The sequence below is a fragment of the Halichoeres trimaculatus genome, unplaced genomic scaffold (assembly GCF_033239565.1).
Source record: "Halichoeres trimaculatus isolate MK-OKI-2021-1 unplaced genomic scaffold, fHalTri1.1 fHalTri1_scaffold_12, whole genome shotgun sequence".
NCBI classification, from domain to species: domain Eukaryota; kingdom Metazoa; phylum Chordata; class Actinopteri; order Labriformes; family Labridae; genus Halichoeres; species Halichoeres trimaculatus.
In genome coordinates, this window is record NW_027437190.1 from 25640565 (window position 1) to 25652703 (window position 12139).

Sequence of the window (12139 nt, forward strand, 5' to 3'; positions counted from 1 at the left end):
CTTATTCAAAGTAAAATATCAGTGGCTGTGACTTTCTGAGGAAATCCTCTCAAGAACCGAAGCTGGCTATACCCACAATGTACCCATCACCTTTAAACTGTAACAAAACAGTAACACACAAAGCAATGAATTAATAAAACACTTGCATTTTGATCCTAATCAACAACTGGCTAACTATAAAAGCACTGTTAGTCTCCCTGCGAGCTGGTGAAATGAGAAAATTAATGCCTTATACAGAAACTGTTCAGTCTGAAGAAATAAAAAAGCTTCACAACCCCATGCTTTACTTGATATATAAATCATTACAGTGGATGAAAAGTAAATCTAAGAGTTGAGTTAAAAATTAAATACCACAGTTTTCCTCAGACTTAAGCTAAAAGAATTTTAGAATCACAAACTGAAGGCTGCTTCATGGAATTATTCACAAAGAGCTTTCTGAAGCTTTTGATGCTAGCAAATGGACCCCAAGTTGACATCACTTTTGTGGGAGCTCTTTACAACCATTGACTGAATATTTCAAGTTGTATAAATTATGCTAATAAAAATTTGGGGAATCTTTCATCATAGATTATTTACTTTTTCTTGCTGGAAGAAAAATGTTGCACCTCTGTAGTTAAGCACAACAGTGGTGTCTTTGCAACTTCATCAAATACACCCCTCCTGGTGTCTTTTATGGTTTAGCATTAGCCTACAGTAAGTTAACTTATTATGTCATGGCTCATATTCCAAATTTCATTTGCAGTTTTCCCTCCAGTGTCACCTGATGTATAAAAAATAATAATTATTTGAAATGAAAGGTTGTTAGGAATACTGCACATTCCTTCAGCGCTAGCTAAGCCACTTTAGCATGGACAACAAAACAATTGCTGCTTCTTAGCTTGATTACAAAATCAAATATTGTTTTACAGACATATGTTTGGCTTATTTAAGGGTTAGATTGTTCTTTGAAGTGGGGTTTTATGAGGCACTTTTAAGTTAATTACCCACAAGAGACCTTGGTCAGCTGATAAACCAAGCAAAGAAGCGAGCTCAGAAGCTATGCTAGCAACTGCTGCAGGCAGAGTCAACTCTACCGTGCTAGCAAATTTGAGGAACTCCTCCCTGAACGCAAATGACACTGTGAGTATCTGCTCTCTGTAGCATATTATTTTGAAATATCTTCTCATTTTATATGAGTACTAATTTGTTTGCTCTTTTTGGGTCTGTTATTGGGGGCACAATACTTGTGCACTCCTCTTCATAACTGAAAAGTGTCTCATACAGCCCCACTTAAAATAAAGGAGAACTTTCCCTCTTAAGCTTCTTTCTAAATTTGTCTTGTTTGTATTCCTGTACTGTCTTCAGTGAGTCATTATTTAAATGTTGCATTATGTAATTATTATTTTTGACAAGCCTACATGCAAAATCCTGTAACTCTTCACCAAATTACAATTTCTATTTTTTGTTAAAGCAGCCCCAGAACAATTTTAGCACTTCTGTGTTTCATAACAGTATGTACAGTTTTGGGAAGCTATTTAAAGCTTTTGTATGAGCAGTGCAGCATCCAGTCAGTGAGACAAATGTGATGTTTTGGTGATTGAAATAGTATCGCCATCGTCTCCTCAGAAAGAGCATCTATTATTCCTGGTTTACAAGATACAAGTCCTTCCTCAAGGAAATGTATGGCATATTGACACCGTTTTATTTCCCTGGCAGTGTATGACTGATCTGCTTTTTGTATTTATTAGAGTGTTCTGATGCAGCCCCATATACTGTTCCCTGCTGACAACAGCACTTTATAGTGTGGAATTCAATTGAGTTACCCGTTGCTTCACATCATTCTTTGTACAAGCAGAGGCTGCATCGGGATCTTCCTTCTCTGAAGTCACAGTGAATTAAGAGATGCTACTGTCTGCCTTTGTTTGTAACCATGTAGAGTCTTTGTCAAACCACAAAGGACAAATCCAATCAAATTTGGTAGAGGAGGTTAAAGAGCTGACCACTCGGCTCCTTTTCTGTGGGCTTGTTACTCTTTAGAATTGCCCTCATAAATCTTCTCAGTAAAGTAACAGAGTGCACGGAGCGCAAGGGTATTTTAAAGGTTGTCAGAGATGAGATATAAAGTAACTTTAACACCAGTCAGAGAGCCATTGTAAACAGAGTATAACACAGCAGAGGACCACTCAAAGTCAAGGTTGATGCAGAGCTGTGCTGTCAGTCAGAATGGATGCTATGAAGTCTTGAGTTTCCATAATCTATTTTTTGTACATACTTGGATTATTTATTTACAAAACATGCCTTTATCTAGTAAATCTGATCTGAACTGTCTGAGTAATTCTCATGAATTACCTGTGATTTGTTAAAAAAGAGACCCTCAGTGACTCACTACTGCTTGATCAATAGAGCCACTGTAATGTGACTCACACATTTTTTTAATTCACAATTCATACCTTTTTTAATGCTGTCTTCCCAGATCAACTTGTGTGGACTTAAGATCAAATATTTTGTAGCAGATCAGTTCTTTACCCTTATTTTTTTTTAGTCATTTTTAAACCAAATGAAATCCCTGTTGAGATCAAGATCTCTTTCACAAAGATGACCTGGACAACTAGAGATCAGCAGACATCATGATAAATATTATGATATCCATAACAGATTGCAGTTACATACAACATACAACAGGAAAGTGGTCTTTCATACTGAAATATTGCAATAAGGGAAGTAAACAACATCATTATTCACACCAAACTGCAGGAAGCCTTTTATATCTCATGCAGAAATCTGAGGAACAGAGAGTTTCTGATTCTATCTCACAATTCTGAATCTTCAGCTTTGAGTGTGACTACGCTTGACTGCCAAACTGGCTTCACTTCCTTGTTTCCTCACTGACAGTACCTTAATCAACACCCAGTGGCCCTGGCCAAAAACATTTGCAGGCTAATTAACAAAAAATGCAAGTGATCATGTTTCTATGTTTGTTTAATTCATTTACAGTGTTGGCAGGTATAGTTCTATCTCATTAATTACCTCCCTCTTGTGGTGTTGCTTACAGGCTCGGAACTGATGCCCAAAGCTCTGTCCACGAGGATCATCGGCGGTATCTGGTGGTTCTTCACACTCATCATCATTTCATCATATACTGCTAATCTTGCGGCATTTCTCACTGTGGAGAGAATGGACTCGCCACTTGACTCAGCCGATGACATCGCTAAGCAGACCAAGATCGAGTATGGTGTGGTTAGAGATGGTGCAACTATGACTTTCTTCAAGGTAAAGTATTCACAAAAAAATAAATTATAAAGAGGTTATGCTGTTTTATTATTGTGAATCAACATTAAAGAAAGCACATTAAAGATTTGTTAGAAAGAAACAGCAGACCTCAGAATATCATACTGACCAATCAGAATCAAGTATCAAACACAACTGTGCAGTTATCTGCTCAAACAACCGTTTCATTCTGTATTGTCTCTTTCTAACTGTAGCATGGTGAGTACAAGCATGTACATAAAAAATAATGTGATTAGTTCATATGAAGATGTTGAATCATGAGTTCTTACGTTGACTTTTCAAAAACTTTTTTTTCTACATGGAAGGTAGAAGTGTATAGTTTATATATATAATTATTATTTCACTCTGATCTTAATTCCCTCAGCAAAGGCAAATTCTTCAGCTTCTCCACTTCTTTACACTGTTTGATGTGTTCCTCCATAATGATTTTTTTATCCCGAAGTTTCAGCACGTGCCTGCAGGGTCTTTGTCTTTATTTTATTATTTTGAGCTTCGCTTTAGATGCTGCTGCTTCTCTTGCTGCGGTGCTGAATAACACATGTAACCGAGTTACAGTTTCTCCGAGTCGGAAAATGAAACCACTGCACAAATCTATTGAAGACCGTCCATAAGTTTATGACATTCAATAGCAAGAAACCAGAAAAATTGATTCTTCCAGGGCATTTTTCTGCCCCAGTTTTTATACGCTCCAGTAGTTGTAGTTAAGCTCATAAATAGTGTATGCCTCGTTGTTGAATCTGCTGAATGGCATGTCTACTGAATTCCTTTTTGATTATGTAATTGGGTTCAGAGATTTTGCTAATACCATGCATATTTAAACAATAGTGGTGTCCTATTGTGTTAAATAAAAAAGGCTCTAGTTACTAATGGAGAAACTAAAACTGCATACGATTAAGATGAAAAATCTGGTAACAATAATAAGTACTACTGCAGAGCCAACTCAAGTCACTGACCCTTTACAAAAATATAAACCAAGATTTCCTCGAAAAACTATGTAAATGAAAGTTTTCCTGATCAGTCTGTGTGCTTTGATGAATCCGAGCTGTGATTGTAGGGCCATAAATAGAAGCACACACAGGTGTTTAATTACCTCATCAGAGTTGCAAGGCTCAAGTGCCCTCTGCTCCCTCTTGCTCTTACAGAAAGGCCTAATGATGTCGACTCAATGAGGCAGAGAAGCATGATAAATACTGGGGAGACCGGGGAGTAGATAAAGGCTCTGCAGATGTATGATGTTAAGACTTTATGCTACGGTGGCATATTAAAAAGGTTTTTGACTCCTATATGATACAAGTTGAAGCATGCTGATAGACACATGAAGAAAAAATATACTTTACATTTCACCCAATTAGGAAAAAAGCGGAGAACGCTTCCCAGAAGTGTCTTATTTCTTATTCTGAAAGGAATTATGAAGCTACCACTAAGTGGTAATTCTGAAGCAAGGGGTAACATCCGGTTCAGATCAGTGCAGGGGTGCTAAAAGCTGCTGTTCAATGAGAATCCGTTTGAGGCTGGCAGCAGAAAGACAGGGAACCACGTACACACCCAGCCAAAAAAAAACAGACTCTTATAGCATTAAGAAACATATTTACAGCCTGTTTCATAAACATCCTGGGTCAGAAATGCTGTTTTGCTATCAACACACACTGTGCAAGGGGTGAATTTTTTTCTAAATCAGTGGTTTATAAGATATAAAGATCACAAGGTTGTCCAATCAGAGGTGCAGCTCAGCTCACGTGACTGACAGGCGCCCCAAATCATATCCAATATGGCCCCTGCCAGCAATAGGCTTCATTACTCCATGAACAGACTGGTGATGTAGCAAAGACTGCGTCCATATTTTATACAGTCTATGGTCTAAAACAGGAAAACATCCAGAGCTCTATTCATTCATCACTGCTAACATAGATAACAGTGTCAGCAGGTAGAGGATGTTTTTTTCGAATGTTGATCATATTAGCAAAGCTACCATTCTTCTTCCTCCTTGCAGTTTGAGCAATCAAGTGGTTGTACCAAAGACTGTATAATAAATCAACATAGTCTCTATGATGCAATCAATCCATTTCTGATAGTGTTTTGAAGAATATTTTCAGTAGGAGCCTTATAGAAAGCGGGGCCGGCTTTTAGCCTCTCCACAAACAGTGATTGGGAGCCTAGCTAAACTGTGTCTCTGATTGGGCAAACTTGTGATCCTTATATCTTCTAAACAGCAGATTAAGTTAAAAAAAATTCAGCCCATTTGAGAGTCCATTTGAGGCTGGCTGGAGAAACACCAGAAACTGCATACACACTGGTTAAAAAGTTGATTTTTGCACCAAAAATACATTTTTACAGCTGTATTTTAAAAAAGACATCAGTCTGAGTCGCTTATTTATATTCATGAAGTTGATACACTTACCAGTTTTGCCGGTTCAAGGGCTTGACTGACTTTACTGACAGGCTACAGGCCAGACCTTTTGTCTAAACCAAACTTGAATTACATTAGGTTGAGATCAGCACTTCCAATTCGGCACACACTGACTATGGGCTTCAAAACTCTGGATCAGACACAAATGGGTGATTTTACTAAGACTTTGACCATAGACGGTGTTATATAGTCTCTGATGCTAATGCTAAAATGGTCACCACACAATGCAAAAAAAATAGCATATCACATTTTGATTCAGCAGCACTCTTGGCTCTTTCAGTGCTCTTGACAACTAACAAGAAGCAAATGTCTTTAAACTGTGGAAGTCACTATTGCTTTAAAAACAAATGGTGCATCAGAAGTATAAAGGTTTAGAAAAAGGTCTTAATACCAGCTGAAAATCATCTTATGAGGCTCTGTTTTGTTAAATTGCGAATTGTTTAAGGAGTGTTGAAGGGCACAAGTATGCATCTAACTGTTTGCATGGAAAACAGTTTTCACCTTCAGTCAAAAGGTTGAAGAAAATTATTGGATGTGGTTGTTTGCCATTTTTCCACAAAGAGCAGAGATAGGGGATCTATAGGGAAGTAGTGTTTATCATGAGACCTTTGTGTAGAACACGTTGTGGTAATGCAAATCATAGTCAGCTGCACTTGCCTGATGTTGGATTCATTCTGACCTCGCCTACTCATCTGGGGCAAGAAAATTGCTAAATCTACAGATAAAGATGCCAACTTGGCAACACTTGTTGTACTTTACATCCTAATTGGTACTTTCAGGTTTTAATATTACACTATCATCTCTCAATTTTAAGAAACCAGTACTGTGCTTTGACTGTAGTTTCACATAATGGAGGGCTTCTTATTATAGTATCTACCACAATTTGAAATGGCTTATAGTCTTTAGACAGTAATTATCCAGGATTCGACATGGTATAAATGTGACCTCATATAAAGTGGCATGAAATACCACATAGCCCGATGCAAGACTAATGGAGAGGCATTCTATTATTGCTGCTTGAGTAGCACTTATGAGAATAGCTGTGTGCAAAGCTTCAATTTGGCGTTCTTTAATCCCATGACAATAGAGATCTGTGGGAGTAATCACATCAATCTATGTGGTCACTGGCTAAAGGATGTGTTTTCTAAGATGCTTTAAATGAACAAACACTGTGCTATGATCTCTTTAAGCATTCAAAACATTCCCCATAAATGCATTCTTATTCAGTCGTTCACAGGGAACCAGTAAGATTTCATGGTAAGCTGTACTTTAAGATTTCACTCCTTTGGAAAATGTTTGAAAGAAGTTTTGCTCAAGCTGAAATCTTTTTTTAGTGCTAAAAGCATTGTATGTTTTTTCAACCACTTTTCTTCCACCTGCAGCAGAAGAGACTGTTCAAATAACGTTCAAAGGCACTTCTTTTTAAAGCTGACTCTTTCCGCTCCTTTCAGAAATCTAAGGTTTCTACTTTTGAGAAGATGTGGGCTTTCATGAGCAGCAAACCCAGCACATCTCTGGTGAAGTCTATCGAGGATGGGATCCAGAGGGTGCTTAAGTCTGACTATGCCCTCATTATGGAGTCCTCCACGATCGATTACATTACGAGGAGGAACTGTAACCTGACACAGGTTGGGGGGCTCATCGACAGCAAAGGCTACGGCATTGGCACTCCTATTGGTAAGAATGACCAGAGAGAGAATTCACTCAGTCCTCCAAGTGATTAAAAATCTAGTTATGTGCTGCTTTTTTGAAGGCTGAGGAGGAGGGATTGATTTTTAGACAGCACATCAGCATATTACTTTTTTTTTTTTGTAGCCACTAGTCAGACAGTATGCCACGACGTGTTTCTGAACCTTATTATCGCAGAATCCAGCTGGCTTTCCTTCCAAAGTAAAACAGGCCTTATGTTGCTTCCAGGCTCCCCGTACAGGGACAAAATCACCATAGCAATTCTAAGCATCTTGGAGGATGGGCGCCTACACATGCTGAAGGAGAAGTGGTGGAGTGGGAGCAGCTGTTTGGATGAAGAGCGTCGCGAGACAGGCCCCATGGGTATCCAGAACCTGGGTGGTATATTCATTGTGCTGGCATCTGGCCTAGTGCTGTCTGTTTTTGTGGCAATTGCTGAATTCATCTACAAGCTGAGGAAGACTGCAGAACGTGACCAGGTATATGTCCTCATAAATCACATGCAGGGATTCTTCATTTGTTTTTACTCTGTGCTTTGGATGGATGGGAAACTCAAACATTAATTTAATTACGCTCCACCAGGATTTCAGATATTTTACCCTCAATTTTAGCAAAGACTTCGCTAACCGTGCCTTTTCTTGTTATGATACTCATTTCACATAGCCCCTCAAACCAAAGCTGTGCTCTATTCATGGTTTTAGTTCAAACATGTTATAAAAGGATTTGCATGCCTTGGGCTAATCCCTAGGAGTACTTGGCCATAACACCACAACATTTTCTTTATTTAACAGGCATAATTGCAAATTGGAGCAGAGAGAATTAATCCATTATTAGTCATTGGAGATGTCAGAATAGCATGAACTCTTTACTGCTGTAAATCACTAATTTGAGTCATGCTTAGTGAGTTGTTGCATGCATGCTCATGCACCATACTTGTCCTCTCTTTCTGACACAGCAGCAATAATGAACCGTGTGCAGGCTCCTTGTGGTGGTGGTGCGGTTTGACATTGCTGACAGCCATGGATTCACACACACACACACACACACACACACACACACACACACACACACACACACACACACACACACACACACACACACACACACACACACACACACACACTAGCAATAACACAGCATGAATGTTGTGTTGGAATGCATTTTGTGCTCTTTAGACTGTCGACACTCTCCGCTGTCAGAACAATTTAAAGCTAAGGCATTTACCCCCCGTCCCTTTTCCTCCCCTCTCCTCCTTCTTGCTCCCCTCCCCGCATCCTCCCTTTTCGCCCAGAGGTCTTTGTGCAGTGCCATGGTGGACGAGATCAGACTGTCGTTCACCTGCGAGAGGCGGGTGAAACACAAGCCTCAGCCTCCGGTCATGGTGAAGACGGATGCAGTGATCAACATGCACGCCTACAACGACCGACGACTCCCGGGAAAGGACAACATGAGCTGCAGCACTGGGATGACCCCCGTGTTTCCATGACACTGTGCTCCCCGCAGGGCAAGAACCTCCTGAGCAACGTGTCGGGGGCCGTGCCAGAGACTAGAGACAATGGCATAGACGGGATCACCAGATTCACCATTAACCACAGTGACTTTGGGACACTTACAAAACATGGGCAACTGAAAATGGCAGCATCAGCCACACAGGTATGACAACATCACCACTGTTCTCCAAAACTAAGATATGAAAAGAACAATCGGGGAGATTCTGAGGAAACAGTATACCCAATTTATCAGTTTTAAGTCTGATGTTTACGTGCGCAACACAAAAACACAAGAAAATACACATCTTTCAAGAATCCTCAACCAGAGGAAAGACTGCAATTTTTATTGGATACAGACTGAGGCAAGAAAAAAGGCTTTGCTAAGAATGGCAATAAACGACAGATATACATGGAGGACAAAGAAGAGACACTTCCATGTTTTTTTTTCACATTCAAATGATCATATCAAGTTCTTACCTACAGTATATCCTGTTGATTCACACAAGCTCTTGAACCTCCTTTGACACCTGAAAATAACGTTACCTCAAAAATGTTGTCAAGGCCACTGCTGACTCATACAGTACAGGATTTTCTGAAAGCCTGATTCACAGGGACATTAAGTGATTACACGTCTAGAAACTAAACAGTATGTCGGCACAAAGGAAGACAGCTGTTGGGTATTATGAAGAGGTTTGAAATTCAGGATATTGATGACGCTGGAATGGGGAGATGCCTTTGGAGAATTAGGTTGTGTGAATTTATTTTCTATATGAAATACTTAAATCTTTTTTTTATGTGGTTGAATTTAAATCAGTTAAATTAATTACCAAAGATCTGACCATTCAGCAGAACTCGGTTCAAGACAGTGTAGGCCATTGCTCAATTAAAAATTTAGGGGGAAATTAAAAATACATGTACAAACTGATGATTTTAAGGAGTTTTCACCCCAACCTGGTAATATGTACTAGAAGTTACTTGCATTTGGCACTTTCATGGAGTTTACACAGATGGATTTTTGGGTCATACCATCACATAGTATTTCTATCACCACTTTAATGTGAAACAATTGATTCAAAAGAAGAAAGAAAGGTTTTTGCTCAGCTTTGATGAAATCCTTCCTGGCCTAAAATCTCAAAATTTTTGGAAAGTCTAGGTTAGGTGTCTTTGTTCATATCCCAGTAAGGACATGTCAGTCACAGAAACAAAAGGTAAAAGAATGGGACCTTAAAGCTGAAGTGTATTTTGTTGAGTGCATTTAATTGTGACATATCCATCCCAATACATGCTTGACTTTGTTCATGTGTGACTACAGGACCACTGAATGTCCCAAGCACTTTTGAAAACAGTTACTTCATTTTCCAGGGGCTGTTTTGCAGGAAATGGATGGTTTCACAACATGAGGATCGTAAAAAACTCTGCAAGGTTATGAGGGTGCAACAAACGGTCCAATGGGTTTTAGACAAAGATGTTTCCCCTCTTGTTTTAGGTTGAGTGAATAATTCAAACCCTTTGTGTGGTGTGTGGACATGCAAAAAGTAAGTTTGGTTAAAAGGCATAAGACTGAATTTGTGTGTTCATGTTGACTTGTGTTTGTCTTTGGCGAGTGTCATGCCATAAGAAGACTCATGGAGTGTGTGAGCTGCTGTCACCTGAGAGTGTAACGGAAACAGCGAACCTCTGTGAGGTTTGTGATCTTTATACATTATGACAAAAAAATCTGAACTATCTGAAGTTCAAAGAAATCTCCAGTCTGTAAAATTTAGCATTGGTTTGGTAGAGACTCACTGTATAATTGTTTATGGATTCCCTTCTGCAAAGTAGAGTATGTAGATAAGATCAGCAGGAGAAAATGTATTTTGCTAAATTTATACAGTTATAAATTTATTCTGTTCACAGTCTAATATGTTATAGATGCTATTTATTTCATTAGAGAAGTCTCTTTAACCTACTTCCTCACTTTAGCTCTATTCTACAGCCCCAAACCTTGTTTATTTATTAAATAGAAATACATTGCTTTATGGTATATTGATGGGAAAGTGTGTGTAACTCATTTAGTATGATGGCAAATATATTTGTACAAGGTGAACATGAAAGTGGAAATGTTGAACTTTTCTGAGAATCAAGGGGACACCTCTCAGACAAAAGGGGGGGAGAGTGTTTATCTTATAAACTGGACCTTAAAATCCCCATGAGGACCTGTTTAAAGCCCAACAACAGCCCACATGTGGTTGAACTATGTTACTGTTACCCTCAAGTGTACTGTAGCTTTCCATTCAGGTGAAACAAAGAAACAAGTCTACTTGTGTTTCACTCCTGTAATATGTGAAATAATTCAAAATTTCATCAAAATTAGTTGGAATTACAACAGGGTTTCTGATTTGGCTGATTCAGTCAGTTTTGGTTACTGAATATATACATCTTTTTTATAAATCAATGTGAATAATAATGTAATTTTACACAAAATTGTATGAAACGTGAGAGAAAAATAATGCAAAATGTAAGCTACATAACCTGTGTTCCATTAGCAGTGTGTGATATGATTTTATTTGAGTCACAACGGTATGCCTTTTTTTATGTATACCTTTTCTTTTCAGTTGCACAGCTTCTTTCATTTGGCAGAAAACCTTTCAAACAGTACAAGAAATATGTTGGTGCCAACCAGGGTTTTCTTTGTGGACATGCAGAATTTCTATAAATATAGTTTTTGTAAGGTTTTGTAAAGAAAAAAAAAAGATTTTGTTTTCCTAGTAACTGTATGTGTTAAGAGAACATTAGAATAACTGACATCTAAAACATGGGGAAATTCAACAAAATGTAATAGAAAAGCTATCAAATTATTTTCTTTTTAACACATTGTGAATACTTCAATTGTACAGTTTGCTGTATGGGTTATATGAAGTTTTAAATAAAAAAATACAAACTAATCATATCTCCTGTCAAGCTACTGATTGTTGTTTCACCATGCTAGTGTTATGCTAGCATACCAAAGTCAGCTTTATGGTGCTTTCATTTGTAGAGCATCAACACAATGCATGTTACACTGATGGTTAACTAGCACTTAACTGTTTTGTAGCACTTAGATAAACTAAAGAAACTATAAATGCAGAAATGTGTGTCATTAGTATTACAACTATGGTTGTTTGGTACCTCTATAGTGGCAGAAAAGGAAGTTATCCTTGCAGAGGTAGGTTTAAATCAGCTAACAATAACTAGCTTAGCAACCATAGCCTGGTGGAAATCAGACATAAGCATTCCTGCTTTACATATATATATATATAACCACCTT

At 38.3% G+C, this 12139-nt stretch overlaps 1 protein-coding gene across 1 annotated transcript in view; it reads left to right on the forward strand.

Annotated features, from left to right (window-relative positions):
• Positions 1–8986, forward strand: part of grik3 (glutamate ionotropic receptor kainate type subunit 3) — a 107809-nt gene extending 98823 nt beyond the window's left edge. The window contains exons 13-16 of the mRNA XM_074682882.1: positions 3032–3249; positions 7126–7351; positions 7592–7842; positions 8655–8986. Of these exons, the coding sequence (XP_074538983.1) occupies positions 3032–3249; positions 7126–7351; positions 7592–7842; positions 8655–8849 (890 nt within the window). The 3' untranslated portion in view covers positions 8850–8986. The remainder of the gene's footprint in view (positions 1–3031; positions 3250–7125; positions 7352–7591; positions 7843–8654) is intronic.
• The last annotated feature ends 3153 nt before the right edge of the window (positions 8987–12139 follow it).